The sequence below is a fragment of the Giraffa tippelskirchi genome, chromosome 12, assembly GCF_054371585.1.
Source record: "Giraffa tippelskirchi isolate mGirTip1 chromosome 12, T2T-mGirTip1v1.2.pri, whole genome shotgun sequence".
Lineage (NCBI taxonomy): Eukaryota > Metazoa > Chordata > Mammalia > Artiodactyla > Giraffidae > Giraffa > Giraffa tippelskirchi.
The window spans coordinates 107,150,551-107,166,241 of NC_137286.1; the positions used below are offsets into that span (position 1 = coordinate 107,150,551).

The following is a 15,691-nucleotide window of genomic DNA, read 5'->3' on the forward strand; positions in this document are numbered from 1 at the left end:
GCTTCTCTGGCATTTAATACTTTGTCTGTGAATGTCAGAAATGAAATGTCCCAATTTGCCACCAGTTTAGGCAGAATCACACGACTTAACCCATCTCACCATCTCTGTGGATGGGTGAATAATTCCTGCCTATTCTCAGTCCATTTTCTGGGCAGAGAATGCCCACATGGTCTCTAATTCTAGAAACTTTGCGATCTTTTCAGACATTATTTTTCAATATATATAAACATCTGAAATGTGCACACCAGGTACTATAAAAAAGGAAGTAGTTCAATACGTGACAGTGAGGAATGATCTCTCAAATTATGAAGTGGAAAAGTAAGTGCAGAATGTGTGTTTTCTGCATCTGGGCTGAAACAGAGCTGTGTGGTTGTGTGCATTCATGTGTCCTCGTGTGTGCTGTTTATGCAGAGAGCAGCTCCAGAATCGGGAACCATGGTGGGAAATAAGTTAACTTATTATTATTTTACTTTTTAGATATTCTACAGTGTGTAGATACTTCATATTTACTCAAAAATAAATTGATAAAATTATAAATCAACAAATTAAAATAAATAAATAACGAACACCTTTGAACTGCTCATTCTACTCCTAAGGAAGTAACTAAAGAAACATATGAGGATGGGACAGGAAAACCTCCAGCACACCACTGTCCACAGCAGTGAAAACTGGAAACAACTGCACACCTTCTCCTGCCTTTTCTGGCTTTCTCCTGTTGCCGATTTCCTCTGCTTGCCCTTCTAATCATGACTTGCCCTCAGGTAATGTACAGTGTTTATCATACAGTTCTCATAAAATTTGAAAATACCTGAGCATTTAATAAAAAGGAAAAATTTCCACCATTTTCCTTAATATCAGTTTGTAGTTTTCTCTTCTGTTGACGAGGTAAGTGCTTGACTTTCAAACAGAAGGTACAGTTTGCGAAGATTCCCATAGTCATCCTGTAGGAAAAAAAGTTTCAAGTCAGAGTTCTTAAGGATTCTCTTTCCAGTGAATATAATTGACAGTGAATTTAGAATTGTTCTACAGGAAAACTGTGGGGCAGTTGGATGTTATTTTTTTTAAAAAGATATTGCAATCATGTTATAATCACAAAATCTGAACATTATCCAAGTTTGTAAACTGTAAGTTGGTTTCTAATTTTTGTGGCTAATACTGTAACACCCCCAGATCCTTTTGCATAGACTCATGATATTCATCTTAATGAAAATGTAGCAGATTTCAGTTATAAATGGGTGTGTTTTAAGACCACAGAAGTGAAAGTCACCCAGTCATGTCCAACTCTTTGCAACCCCATGGACTGTATAGTCCATGGAATTCTCCAGGCCAGAATACTGGAGTGGTTAGCCTTTCCCTTCTTCAGGGGATCTTCCCAACCCAGGGACCAAATCCAGGTCTCCTGCATTGCAGGTGGATTCTTTCCCAGCTGAGCCACAAGGGAAGCCCAAGAATACTGGAGTGGGTAGCCTATCCCTTCTCCAGCGGATCTTCCCAACCCAGGAATCAACCGGGGTCTCCTGCATTCCAGGCGGATTCTTTACCAACTGAGCTATGAGGGAAGCCTATTTTAAGACCATAGAAGCATTTATTTCTAAATTAAAAATTAAGATTATGTGACAGTGAAGCCATGAATTTTTACATATAGTTCTTCTCTAAACTCAAAGAGACTCATTAGTTACACAAGTTTCTGTAAAACCAGTCTGGGGAAAAAAATTTGAACCATTAGTAATAAAAATACTATTATGTTTAGACATGACATAGAAAAAAACAATTACTTCTAAGAAAAATAAGCATATTTTGAACTGAAAAAACTTTTATGTGTATTTAATAATAAAGTAATGAATGGTGAGATACTGGGTTTAATAGACAGTAGCTATTTGTCAGGCTTTGAACCTGGAGTCTTCTCTGACAGCTTGTCCACAGTGGGCTGGTACTTCCTGGAAGGCTGCGGGTCCCACTGGGTTGAAGACGGTCAATGAGCAGGTGTCCCTCTCAGAATGGCCTCCTCCGCTGCACCTGCCCTTGACCGCTGGGTTCCCCTGGCTGGAGTCCCACCCTAGGCCCTCTACTGGGCCGTAGTGCCCGCGGGAGGCCCAGAAGGCACCTGTGTGCCGACAACCCCCAGTTTAGCACAGAAGGTCTACTGCGTCTCAGCGCGGGCCCCTGACATGCCCAATCTCCTCCTGGCCAGCCCTCACCAGGGTGTGGTCCTAGGTCAAGGCCCCCACCTGCCATGGGCACCTGCCATAGGCAACTGTTCTCCCCATCCCTGGAGCCAGGCTCCCTCCCATCCCTACAGCTCTCCCCACCCTCCCACAGTGGAACCTGACTGTTTCCCTACCTCTGCTCCTCTGCGCCTCTCATCCCTTTGCCACACTGAAGTGTGAATAACCATTTTCTTATTTTGAAAATTATGCTTCAAATGAAATTCAATTTTCCTGTCAGGGTTCAAGGCATGGCCTCCCCACAGCCTCATCCTGGCCCAGGTGGCTTTTCTTCAGGTTGGCAAACCCTCAGGGCCTTCACACAGCTGTTCCTCTTCCCGGGACCCTCCCACTGCCACCACCCACACTGGTGTATCCCACCCAGGACCTACTGGTGTCTGCCCAACAATCAACAAACTGCTGCTAAGTCGCTTCAGTCGTGCCCGACTCTGTGCAACCCCATAGACGGCAGGCCACCAGGCTCCCCTGTCCCTGGGATTCTCCAAGCAAGAATACTGGAGTGGGTTGCCATTTCCTTCTCCAATGCATGAAAGTGAAAAGTGAAAGTGAAGTCGCTTAGTCGTGTCCGACTCTTCACGACCCCATGAACTGCAGCCTACCAGGCTCCTCCATCCATGGGATTTTCCAGGCAAGATTACTGGAGTGGGTTGCCATTGCCTTCTCCGCAGGGCTTCACATTTCTTGTTTCTTACATGGTCTAAGATCTGGTTAAACAGAAGTGCCTGGATTTAACTCTGCCTTTCTGCAGCATTACTGTTTACTAACTCCATAACTTGAGAGGTGTTGACTGTCTTTCACATGCAAATGGATTCATAATTAGCACTGTGCATAGACAAGAATGGTGACAGACACTGTGAAAGATATGAGACTATGCTATTCAGGTTCATCCACCTTGCTCTCAGTCTCCAACACTGAGAACGCTGCGTTGGCCGGGAATCGAACCTGGGTTAACTGCTTGGAAGGCAGCTACGCTCACCACTATACCACCAACTCTGCATACGTGTATGCAGTACACATGTATTAAAGAGAAAGCACCTGTGATCCCTCCATCCAGAAACAACCCCAACTGCTGATACTGTGATATTTCTTTTTGGTATTATTTTTCCCCATATCATTAATATTTTGTACCGTATTCTTATAAAATGTTATTTATTCATATTGTTTATTTAAGTTTATGGACAGTTTCTCTAACTTTTCATGAGAATTTTCCTATGGCACTAAATGTTCTTTGAAAGAATTTGTAGTGGTGCATAAACTTTCTGTTATTTAACTCCTACCCTGTCATCAGGTATTAGGTTATCTAAAATTGTTCATTATACATTTTGAAGAAAATGTTAGTATATACATTTTTTTTTTCTATGTGGTAAAGTATACATGGGCTTTCCTGGTGGCTCAGCAGTAAAGAATCCACCTGCAATGCAGGAGACGCGGGTTTGATTCCTGGGTTAGGAAGATCCCCTGGAGAAGGAAACAGCAATCCACTCCAGTATTCTTGCCTGGAAAATTCCACGGACAGAGGAGCCTGGCTGGCTACAGTCCATGGGGTTGCAAAAGAGTTGGACATGACTAACAACTAAACAACAACAAAGTATACATAACATAAAATTTACCATTTTAATCATTTTTAAAGGACATCAACCCTGAATACTCATTGGAAGGACTGGTGCTGAAGCTGACATTCCAATACTTTGGACACCTGATGCAAAGAGCAGACTCATTGGAAAAGGGCCTACATGCTGGGGAAGATTGAAGACAGGAGGAGAAGGGGACAACAGAGGATGAGATGGTTGGATGCCATCACGAACTCAATGAATGTGAGTTTGAGCAAACTCTGGGAGATGGAGAAGGACAGGGAAGCAGTTCATGGGGTTGCAAAGAGTCGTGTCCGACTTAACGACTGAACAACAATAATCATTTTTAAGCATACAGCTCAGTAGCATTAAGTACATTCACGTTGTGAAACCAGAATATAAAGATTTTAAACATATTAATAAATCTCTGTCCATGGAATTCTCCAGGCAAGAATACTGGAGACTGTTGCCATTTCCTTCTTCAGGGGATCTTCCCTACCCAGGGTTTGAACCCAGGTCTCCTGCATTGCAGGCAGACTGTTTACTGTCAGAGCCACCAGGGAAGCCAGGGGAAGAAATGCCAGCTGTAAAGATGCCAGATTGGGTGGCAGTGAGCCTCTTCTGGGCCAGCAGAGGCTGCATGGGCAGGAGAGAGACTGACACTAAGGTTTGTGAAACTTCAAGTCTGGCCTTGACTCCTGTCTTCCTGCAGGTTCTGTCTGGAGTCTCCCTCAAACACCTGCCTCTTCTCCTGCGAGCAGCTTCCTGACAGACACACACCACCCATCTTTTCTTCTTCTCAAACTTTCTCTACATGAAGTCAATCTCACATCGTCTTTGGAGACTGCTCTGTTGTGTGTGAGCTCTGGGTGTCTTCCACCCATCAGATCCAGTTCAGCTTCAGGTCAGAAGAAACTCTAGCACTCCCCTCACAAATCCCGTCTCTATCTAGAAACCATGGATGCAGCTGGGAGCAAGAGGCTCACTGCCACCCAATCTGGCATCTTTACTGCTGGCATTTCCTCCCCTGGCTTCCCTGGTGGCTCTGATAGTAAACAATGTGCCTGCAATGCAGGAGACCTGGGTTCAAACCTTGGGTAGGGAAGATCCCCTGAAGAAGGCAACAGCAACAGTCTCCAGTATTCTTGTCTGGAGAATTCCATGGACAGAGGAGCATGGCAGGCTACAGCCCATGGTGTCTCAAAGAGTTGGACAGGACTGAGGGACTAACACTTTCCCTTCACTTCAAGAGCCCACAGCAGTGGCTTTAATCACACACCTCTCTGTAATCATGGGATGGCCTGCACTCTTAACATTATCAGTGTCTCCAGGATGGCAAGCCAATGTGAACGGCTGGTCCTTGGTCATCTTTATATCCTTGGAATCTAGACATCTTTTGGCACACAGTAGGGATTCAACAAACGCTTGCTAACTATAAACTCTTTCAAGCATGAATTAAAGCCTGCTGTGTGCTGTGCTTAGTCGCTCAGTCCTGTCAGACTTTTTGTGGCCTCATGGACTGTAGCCCACCAGGCTCCTCTGTCCATGGGTATTCTCCAGGCAAGAATATTGGAATGGGTTGCCATGCCCTCCTCCAGGAGAATCTTCCTGACCCAGGGATTGAACCTGGGTCTCCTGCATTGCAGGAGAATTCTTTCCTGTCTGAGCCACCAGGAAAGCCAGAATTTAAGCCTGCTGCTGCTGCTAAGTCGCTTCAGTCATGTCCGACTCTGTGCGACCCCATAGACGGCAGCCCACCAGGCTCCCCCGTCCCTGGGATTCTCCAGGCAAGAACACTGCTCCAGGCAAGAACACTGGAATGGGTTGCCATTTCCTTCTCCAATGCAGGAAAGTGAAAAGTGAAAGTGAAGTCGCTCAGTCGTGTCCAACTCTTAGCGACCCCATGGACTGCAGCCTACCAGGCTCCTCCATCCATGGGATTTTTCAGGCAAGAGTACTGGAGTAGGATGCCATTGCCTTCTCCGAATTTAAGCCTAGGAGTATTTAAAAAAAAAACAAACCCCAAAACCCTTCTGACACTACCTGCATTTCTGGGCTCGAATGTCATTAATTCCGCACCTCTCTAGTGGGACTGTTAAAACCCCTGCAAATGGCAAAGGCCACACGCTGCGGCAATTGTGTCCGCCCCAGAGCACATCACGGCTCCACACAGAGCAGCCGCCTATTCTAAGGTGCTGAGACTTTGCACCCACGTCCGTGCGCTTTCCCGAAGCGTCAGCTACTCATTTCCGGGCTTTCCACTTTGGACTCACAGGTACATTCTATGTTTCCGTCCCGGGCTCCCTGTCACTCGTCAGGTCAGGCTACATTCCCTGATTAGTCACCAAAATGCAGTATTAGGCAAGTTTCTTTCTCTGGAACCTAACTTTCAGGAGAAAGCCTGTTTAACACATTGGAAACAAGAAAAACACTATCAAAAAGAAAAAAAAGAAAGAACGAACTAAGTTCTACCTCCATCTGCTCACTTTGCGAGCTGGGGACACGCCGAGGCACCCGGGCGGCCCGCCCTGCCGTGTCCCCTGGGCCTGCGCCGCGCCAGACGCGCGCCCGCGTCCCCGCTGGAGCGCGCGGGCAGCGGGGGCGTCTCCCGGCCGGCGGCGCGGGGCCCAGCTCTGCCCGGACGGTCGGCGCGGTCCCCTCCCGACCTCCCCCTAGGACCTTCAGCTGACTGCCCGGCCAGACCGGTCGGCCGCAGCGACGCCCACGCACCTGCCTGAGGCTCCGGCCCGCTCGGGCGCTAGCATCCCCGAGCTCTCGGCTTCCGTCTCCCGGCTTCCGTCTCCCGGGGCTTCAGGACTCGGGACTCCCGGGTCCGGGTGCTTCCGGGTTCCGGGCGCGCCCCGCTCCGGGTTCTGGGGTTCCGGCGCCGCCCTGGACTGGCCGCGGCGCGCACGGCCGGCCCGGATAGCGCCGCGGACAGCGATAGGACTGCGCGCCGCTCTTCCGGCGTCAGGCCTGAGATTCATCTTTCAGGAGGGATTTGGGCTACGAGGAGAACTCCAAACTTCGGAGTTTGGGGAAAGCGGTGGTAGTGCTGCCTGAGGAAGGAGGGCAGTTTTCTGGAGCGGGAAAGGAACAATTTCGAGAGGATTTGAGATTGGGGATACCTGCTAATTTTAGTGCAGGATTCTCAGTTGTAGTTCTTGGTAGTGTTACTGAGTAATTAGAAATATGTATTTTCCTTGGTAGCTCAGACGGTAAAGAATCGGACTACCAATTCTGGTGACTCGGGTTCGATCCTTGGTTCGGGAAGAACCCCTGGAGGAGGAGGGCATGGCAACCCACTCCAGTTATTCTTGCCTGGAGAATCCCATGGACAGAGGAGCCTGGAGGGCTGCAGTCCAGGGGGGAGGGTCTGTGTGTGTGTGTGTGGCGGGGTGTCGCACAGAGTCAGACCGGGCTTATGGACTAAACAAGGACAACAACAATCTGCCATTCCAGAGAGGAGGGGCTGGCCACTCACTGAGTAGAGGGGCGATCAATTCAGTCACTCAGTCGTGTCCGACTCTGCGACCCCATGGACTGCAGCACGCCAGGCCTCCCTGTCCATCACCAACTCCCGGAGTTTATCCAAACTCATGTCCATGGCATTGGTGATGCCATCCAACCATCCTATCCTCTGTCGTCCCCTTCTCCTCCTGCCTTCAATCTTTCCCAGCATCAGGGTCTTTTCCAATGAGTCAGGTCTCCGCATCAGGTGGCCAAAGTATTGGGGTTTCATCTTCAGCACCAGTCCTTCCAATGAACACCCAGGATTGATCTCTTTTAGGATGGATTGATTGGATCTCCTTGCAGTCCAAGGGACTCTCAAGAGTCTTCTCCAACACCACAGTTTAAAAGCATCAATTCTTCGGCACTCAGCTTTCCTTATAGTCCAACTCTCACATCCATACATGACTACTGGAAAAACCATACCTTTGACTCAGTTCAGTTCAGTTCAGTTCAGTCGCTCAGTCGTGTCCGACTCTTTGCGACCCCATGAATTGCAGCACGCCAGGCCTCTCTGTCCATCACCAACTCCCGTAGTCTACCCAAACCCATGTCCATCGAGTCAGTGATGCCATCCAACCATCTCATCCTCTGTCATCCCCTTCTCCTTCCGCCCCCAATCCTACCCAGCATCAGGGTCTTTTCCAATGAGTCAACCCTTCGCATGAGGTGGCCGAAGTATTGGAGTTTCAGCTTCAACATCAGACCTTCCAATGAACACCCAGGATTGATCTCTTTTAGGATGGATTGATTGGCTCTCCTTGCAGTCCAAGGGACTCTCAAGAGTCTTCTCCAACACCACAGTTCAAAAGCATCAATTCTGCGGCGCTCAGCTTTCTTCACCGTCCAACTCTCACATCCATACATGACCACTGGATACCTTTGACTAGACAGACCTAATGGGAAATAATGAAATTCTCCAAATAGTGAATAAAATGGGAATAAAAAAGATGTAGAAAGAATATGGATTTGAATCCTGACTTTACTACTTAATTCCCAGGGGATTATGGACAAGCTACCTTACAGCAGCAGTCCCCAACATTTTTAGCACCAGGGACCAGTTTCATGGAAGATAGTTTTTCCTCAGAAGGGGTGGGATGATTCAAGTGCATTACATTTATTGTTCACTTTATTTCTGTTATCATTACATCATCTCAACCTCAGATCATCAGGCATTAGATTCCAGAGGTTAGGGGCCCCTACCTTACAAGATTGTGTGAGAATCAATTTAGCTGACATCAGCAAAAATGGTACAAGTTCCATCCTTACCCCAAAACAGTTTTGGGGGACTGTGTAGGGCAACATGTGGGAGCTTAGTTCCCTGACCAGGGATCAAACACTTATCCCCCTATAGTGGAATCTTGGAGTCTTAATCACTGGACCACCAGGGAAGTGCCAAAACAGTTTCTTTTTTTTTTTTTTTTTAATAACATCACTTTATTTTAACTGAAGTTAAGGACAAAAGCTGGCCACATTCAGAGTTTAACAGACCTCCTCCAGATGGTTAAAACCTTCTTCTCTTTCTTGGCTAATCTCCTAATTTCAGTCGATTCCCACAAGTTCTCTGGAATCACCTGAAACTGTCCTTTAAGGAGACCCGCCACACCACCCTGTGGCGAAGCTTGACCAAATGCACCGCTGGAGAGAGCTCACTGGACATCATCATCGTCAAAGAGATCTTCAAAATCGTTAAAAAACTCTGCGTGAACCGCCTTCTCATTGGCTGCCAAGTCCATCAGGAGCCCGGTGCTGCCTCCTGCCTCGTCCAGGTCCACATACGGCCCGGCGCCCTCAGGAAACATCTCGTCCACCGCCGGCTTCATCTCCTCACGCAGTCCCGGCGCCCCGGCTCACTTCCGGCCCCAAAACAGTTTCTTATATTTACTTTCAAAACATCTTTTAAAACTTGACAAAACCTGTCAGAAACTACCTTACCAGATCCTAGAAGATAGTCAAAGGTTTACAGCAAACAAGCAGATGTGTGACTGTTATAGACTGGGGTCCTTGGACTCCTTAAAAATGTTTGTTTATATTATTTTTATCTTTGGCTGCACTGGGTCTTTGTTACTGCGTGGGTTTTTCTGTAGTTGCAGCGAGGGGGGCCACTCTTTGTTGCAGTGCACAGGCTCTTCATAGTGGTGATACCTCTGGTTGTGGAGCATGGGCTTAGTTGCTACAAGGTATGTGGGATCTGCCAGGACCAGGGAGGGAACCAGTGTCCCCTGCATTGGCAAGCAGATTCCTATCCACTGTACGACCAGGGAAGTCCCCTTGGACTCCTTATCGATAGAAACTGATGAGGTCAGACTTGTGCTGCAGTAAGAGGACTTGAAAACAAACATCAGGTGCCCTTGCTCCAGGAGCTGGGGTGACCTGGTTCTTTAAATAGGGTGAGGGTAGGAACTGATCCGAGGGAGGCCTAACTTGGGTGGTCTGCCCACCCTTGCAAGGATCCTGCACAGGACCTTTCTTTTGATCTCAAGAGTGCAGGGCTGGAGCAGGTGGGATTAGAGCAGGTGGCTGGCATGGGCTGCAGCATCAGTCAGAGCACTGCCTCTGATGTGGCTCCTCAGCAAGTGCACCGATGCCTCCCCTACCCCGTTTAGGGGTCTGAGCCTGTTCTGTGCCTCACAGTCTTGCAGTCCCCTCAGGTGCTGCACCTTTACCCTAACATGGAACTGTGGGTGTGTTCTGGGCTGTGTGCTGGGGTGGTCCCAGGAAACCAGCCAGAACCCAGGCAGCATCTGTCTGCTTCCCCTTGTTTCTGAAGTAAGCAGGCTTGTGCGTGTCCCTCACGAGTGGAGTCTAGGGTTCTTACAGCCTTTCTATTAGTTCCACTGGTTTTCACGACACCTAAGGGGGTATGTCCTCCCAGTGTCAGACACCAGGACTAGGGTGCCCAACAGGTGGCTAAAACTGCCCCCTCCCCAGGAAGGGTCTTCAGGCCTGTGTCATCTCTCTCCTCTTCTGTGTCCCCTTCCAGGGTGCAGGTCCTGAGCCAATTACTTCTCTTTCCTTCCTATTTGCTTCTGTGTGGATCTTTCTTACAGGCTTGGTTTTACAAGGCTGTCTGTCTCCAGTTTGTCTTCAGTGAGGATTGCTCCACATGCAGATGTATTTTTGATGTGTTTGCAAGGGTAGGCGAACTTTGTGTCCTCTTACTCTGCCATCTTGATCTCCCCTCCCTGGAATCAGTAATCTTATTTCTGAAGGGTCAATGTGCTGCTTTAAAAATGTGTAATAAAACATTTAAAGCCCATAGAATGCTGCAAGTTGATCTGAAGCATAAAAACCCATAGAATGCGTCAAGAACCATCAGACAATAATTACAGTAAAGTCTTAACTATCATTGTATTGCTCTGCTGTGATCCCAGCAGATTCAGGCTAGAATTCTCTTTATTATCTACTCCACATTATTGCTCGGACCTTCTAGAATGCAGTGCATGTGATAATCCCTTCATTGTTTTGACTCACAGGTTTCCATGACCTTTTGCTGCAAGCCCAAACCACCAGCACTAGTTCTATCCATATTAAAATGACAAGATTTTTTTTTTTTTTTAAATGTCTTTCTGCATCCAACGTAGTTGTTAGAAATTTTCTTACTGAGGTAACATTCTGGAAATCTGAGCCTTAGGACCTTAGTGAGGAACTCTACTTCCCATAGGTAAAGTGGGCTGTGGCTTTTCTTGCCTTTGCTTAGAGGCTGGGTACTCGCATCTCTCAGGTCTCTCCATCCCCTGCTGGGGTCACCCGTTCTAGCCTGGACAGCATCAGCATGGGAAGCCTCCCACAGCCAGGCCTGAAATTCTGTCCTTTCTGGACAGAGGGGTCACTCCTATCACAGCTAGCAAAGAAAAGTCCTCAACTCTCTGAAGATTTTTCATGCCCAATTAAAATAGTGTTCTTAAAATAGTATTCTTGCCAAATGACTTGAGAATTACATATAATTTTTATATCTTGCAGAACCATCTGACATGACCTATCGAGCTGGACTTTGGCAGACACACTGAGTTCATCAACAGTTGGAAGTCATAAAATTGAAAGCGCCTTGATGGATTTGTTTATGGTATATATGTGATGATGGCTTATTGGGTGAGGACTTACTTCTAGACTCATCAAGTTATATGTATTATATATAGCGTTTTGTATGTCAGTCATACTTCAGTATGGTGGTTTTTAACAAGTGAAAAAATTTCCTAAATTTTTACCACATGGTGTCATACTTTCACATATATGTATGTATTTTTTACTACTTATGTACAGCTGTGTCAAGTCATAGCTGTGGCATGCAGGCTCTTCCTTGGCACACAGGCTTCTCTCTAGTTAAGGCCCTAAGGGCTTATGTATGTGAGATCTTAGTTTTCTGACAGGGATTGAGCCCACATCCCCTGCATTAGAAGGTGAATTCTTAACCAACCACTGGACCACTAGGGAAGTCCCTAGACATATTCTTTTGATCTAACATTCTTGATAATTTTATGAAGCAGACAAGGTTGTGTCCCGGTTTGCATGAGGGACTGGTTCCAAGACCCCCAAGGATACCAGAATCCCTGAATGCTCAAGTCCCTCATATAAAATGTATAGTGTTTGCATGTAACCTACTTAGATCCTCCCTATACTTGAAATCACCTCTACATTACTTCTAATACCTCATACATGTAAATTCTATGTAAATAATTGTAGTGTTCAGGCCTACTGTTAGTTGCTCAGTCGTCTGACTCATTTGTGACCTCATGGACTGTAGCCCGCCAGGCTCTTCTGCCCATGTAGTAGTAAATAACTGTGGGTGCACAACAAATTCAAGTTTTGCTCTTTGGAAATTCATGTAATTTTTTTCCCCACTGTTTTCCCAACCTCTGTTGAGTTGAATCCACAGATGTGGAACCACAGTTGGGAGGGCCAAGTGTGTTATTATCATCCCCATTTTGCAGATGAGAACAGTTTCTGAGAACAGAACTCCTCTGATCCCAGGCTGCCTGACTCCAAAGCATGGGCCATTAGCCATTATATTACAGTGCCCTCCTGCCTCCAGTGATGACATGAAAGATTGTATCAGAATGGATAATTTGTGGCTAAAATCCCTTGTGGGAGCTCTGACTTTTCCCTACAGCAAGACTTGAAGATGCAATATGTTTCATTGTCTGGCAGTTCCTCCCCTCTCCCCCTTCCACCTTGTAATGGATTTTAAGAACCTTTATGCTTAGTGGGCAGTTTTGAGAATTACTTGGGCTACAGGTGAACATTTATATAACATTGATTTAAAAGTCAGTTAAGACTTGAATGTAGTAAAAGACTCATTTATTTACCCAATAACCAGTGTGATACTTAGACTGAATTAGAATAAAAATAGAGGAATACAATATAGGCAAAAAAAGTAGGAAATATTGTGACTATTTTAAAAAGATACACACTTGAAAAAAAATAAGACTTTTGGGCAAGCTTTCAAGCCAAAGGACTATAATAAATGAGGCTGAGTATTTGGTTCCTCGTGTGGCATCTAGCTGTGTGACTTTGGAAGTCTTGGGCTTTGATTTCTTCATCCATAATTAAAAAAAGAAAGAAAAAATGAAAACCATGATTTCGGGAAGGACTATTTTTTTTTTTTTTTGAAGATTTTTTTTTTGATGTGGACCATTTTTAAAGTCTTTATTGAATTTGTTACAAGATTGCTTCTGTTTTATGTTTTAGTTTTTTGGCCCGGAGGCATGTGGGGTTTAACTCCCTGCCAGGGATCGAACCCTCACCCCCTGCATTGGAAGGCGAAGTCTTAACCACTGGACCGCCAGGGAAGTCCCAGGGAAGGACTATTTTTGAAGTAGCTAGCAAAACACTTTTGGGAAGCCCAATTTTTACGAAAGTATCTTTAAAGTAATCTTTTAACAAATACATGTATTTATTTATTTAGCTGCACCAGGTCTTGGTTGCAGCACATGGATTCTTTTTAGTTGTGGCATGTGGGATCTAGTTCCAGGGATCGATCTGGGCTCCCTACAGTTAGAAGCATGGAGTCTTAGCCATCAGATCACCAGGGAAATCCCTGTGTTTTAAAATTATCTTTAACTCAGTGGTAGTGTAATAGGAAAGAACATTTTCACATTCTATTACAAGTTAATCACTAACAAGATGCTGCCTACCAGCTTCAGTCAGTTCAGTCGATCAGTTGTGTCTGACTCGGAGCAACTCGAAAGACTGCAGCATGCCAGGCTTCCCTGTCCATCACCAACTCCTGGAGCTTGCTCAAACTAATGTCCATCAAGTCAGTAAAGCCATCCAACCATCTCATCCTCTGTCGTCCCGTTCTTCTCCTACCTTTTCTTTCCCAGCATCAGGGTCTTTTCCAATGAGTCAATTCTTCGCATCAGGTGGCCAAAGTACTGGAGTTTCAGCTTCAGCATCAGTCCTTCCAATGATTTCTTTTAGGATGGACTGGTTGAATCTCCTTGCAATCCAAGGGACTCTCGAGAGTCTTCTCCAACACCACGGTTCAAAAGCATCAATTCTTTGGTGCTCAGCTTTCTTTATGGTCCAACTCTCACATCCATACATGACTACTGGCAAAAACCTTAGCTCTGAGTAGATGTACCTTTGTTGGCAAAGTAATATCTCTGCTTTTTAATATGCTGTCTATGTTGGTCATATCTTCTCTCCCAAGGAGCAAGCATCTTTTAATTTCATGGCTGCAGTCACCATCTGCAGTGATTTTGGAGCCCAAGAAAATAAAGTCTGTCATTGTTTCCATTGTTTCCACATCTATTTGCCATGAAGTGATGGGGCTGGATGCCATGATCTTATTTTGAACGCTGAATTTCAAACCAGCTTTTTCACTCTTTCACTTTCATCAAGAGGTTCTTCAATTCCTCTTCACTTTCTGCCATAAGGTGATTATCTGCAGATCTTCGCATCTGCACATCTGAGGTTATTGGTATCTCTACCGGCAATCTTGATTCCAGCTTGTGCTTCATCCAGCCTAGCATTTCGCATGGCTCTGCATACAGCCTTGATGTACTCCCTTTCCAATTTGGAACCAGTCCATTGTTCCATGTCCTGTTCTAACTGTTGCTTCTTGACCTGCACAGTGGTTTCTCAGCAGGCAGGTAAGGTGGTTGGTCTGGTATTCCCATCTCTTGAAGAATTTTCCACAGTTTGCTGTGAACCACACAAAGGCTTTGGTGTAGTCAATAAAGCAGAAGTAGATGTTTTTCTGGAACTCTCTTGCTTTTTTTATGATCTAACAGATGTTGGCAATTTGACCTCTGGTTCCTCTGCCTACCAGCTTAAATTATACATAATGACTCATCTCTGGGAACACTGCCTTCCAGGTAATTGGTATTAAGCTAAAATACCTTTGTTTAGCATAGTACCTTTGTTTTTGTAGAACTCGTACCAAAATATTTATTTTCCCCCATTTCAAGCTCCCTGACTAGAAACCTCCTGACCAGGCCCACCCTTGAATGACTGCAGGAAGGAAGAAATTAACACATCTCCTCCAGACGCTGAGGAGAAACAGGAGTGGGTGACTTTACAGCCCTGCCTTGCCTCTGGAGGCTTTTAGTGCAAAAGAAGTCGTTAAGTCTAACTCTGCCAAGATGGTTCTTTAGGAGCCCGAGTACACCATTTTCTCTGTTTTCTGGCTTTTGGAATAAAGTTATTCCTTGCTCCAACAACTGTCTCTCCATTACTGCCCTGTCCTGTCGTGCAGGGCCAGCAGTAGGCGCTAGTTTCTTATACCGGTTGTTACAAACGGCACTTCGTTTGATTTCTTTAAATATTTATAAACAGGCACACAAAGCCCAAGTTGTGTACACAATGCTAACTTGCATTGTTGAGTTCGCTTCTACGCAGCACTCTGCGACGGCAATTAAGAAAACAGTTTTCGAGCTTTGCACGCCAGTGTTCAAAATACATAGTTTCAACAGTTACTGCGTACACGGCCAATTACGCATTAGGCAGCAAAGACAAGCGATAAACACAAGCAGTGAATTCATCACAAGGTTGTCTTTGCCATGGAATAGTGTGGCCGCCTGCCCTTCCTTTCTTTACTCGGTTCGGCCTCTCAAAGACAAAAAACCCAAAGAAATCAAGTACTAGATCTACCGCTGGCAAAAAGCCTTCCTCCACCGATGAGAGCATCCGCAGCCTCATGTTTCCGGGAACGAGGAGACTCCTCGCGAGAGCGCCAGCGAAGCTCTCAAAGGCCAAGGGAGAGGGGCGATTGGACCCGGAAGTGCTCTGCGGCAGCCATCTCCCAGCTGCTTAGCCGCCCACTCTTCCGGCCTCGAGCCCACGCCCGGGCGGAAGGTGCCTGGCTACGAGAGCCCACTAACGGGTGTCTTCCGGACTTGTCTGGGAGTTGTAGTTTGCGTGTATCCGACGGCGCGCTCGCGC

At 46.2% G+C, this 15,691-nt stretch overlaps 2 protein-coding genes, 1 long non-coding RNA gene and 1 pseudogene across 24 annotated transcripts in view; 1 reads left to right on the forward strand and 3 right to left on the reverse strand.

The window, feature by feature from the left end:
* Nucleotides 1-6,587, reverse strand: part of PARP4 (poly(ADP-ribose) polymerase family member 4) — a 74,415-nt gene extending 67,828 nt beyond the window's left edge. For 10 of the 15 annotated variants that reach the window (XR_014071050.1, XR_014071048.1, XR_014071049.1 and 7 more), the window contains exons 1-2: nucleotides 6,527-6,587; nucleotides 809-941 (exon numbers count right to left, since the gene is read on the reverse strand). Coding sequence is in view for 9 of the 15 variants with exons in the window: in XM_081549165.1 (XP_081405291.1) it covers nucleotides 809-941; nucleotides 6,527-6,561 (168 nt within the window). In the remaining 6 variants the exon portion in view is untranslated. Of the gene's footprint in view, nucleotides 1-808; nucleotides 942-6,268 lie in introns of all 15 variants that reach the window. The other 5 variants (XM_081549168.1, XM_081549167.1, XM_081549166.1 and 2 more) reach the window with 2 other exon arrangements.
* A 2,270-nt stretch (nucleotides 6,588-8,857) lies between these two features.
* LOC145529227 (COP9 signalosome complex subunit 9 pseudogene) lies at nucleotides 8,858-9,161 on the reverse strand (annotated as a pseudogene).
* A 1,555-nt stretch (nucleotides 9,162-10,716) lies between these two features.
* Nucleotides 10,717-15,691, forward strand: part of CPAP (centrosome assembly and centriole elongation protein) — a 41,667-nt gene continuing 36,692 nt past the window's right edge. For 3 of the 8 annotated variants that reach the window (XM_081549178.1, XM_081549191.1, XM_081549172.1), the window contains exons 1-2: nucleotides 10,754-10,913; nucleotides 11,270-11,398. Coding sequence is in view for 1 of the 8 variants with exons in the window: in XM_081549172.1 (XP_081405298.1) it covers nucleotides 11,384-11,398 (15 nt within the window). In the remaining 7 variants the exon portion in view is untranslated. The other 5 variants (XM_081549175.1, XM_081549186.1, XM_081549180.1 and 2 more) reach the window with 3 other exon arrangements.
* LOC145529228 (uncharacterized) lies at nucleotides 12,588-15,466 on the reverse strand. Its single transcript, XR_014071053.1, has 2 exons — nucleotides 13,441-15,466; nucleotides 12,588-12,840 (listed from the first exon to the last, which is right to left on the reverse strand). It is a non-coding gene; the product is annotated as an uncharacterized LOC145529228 (long non-coding RNA).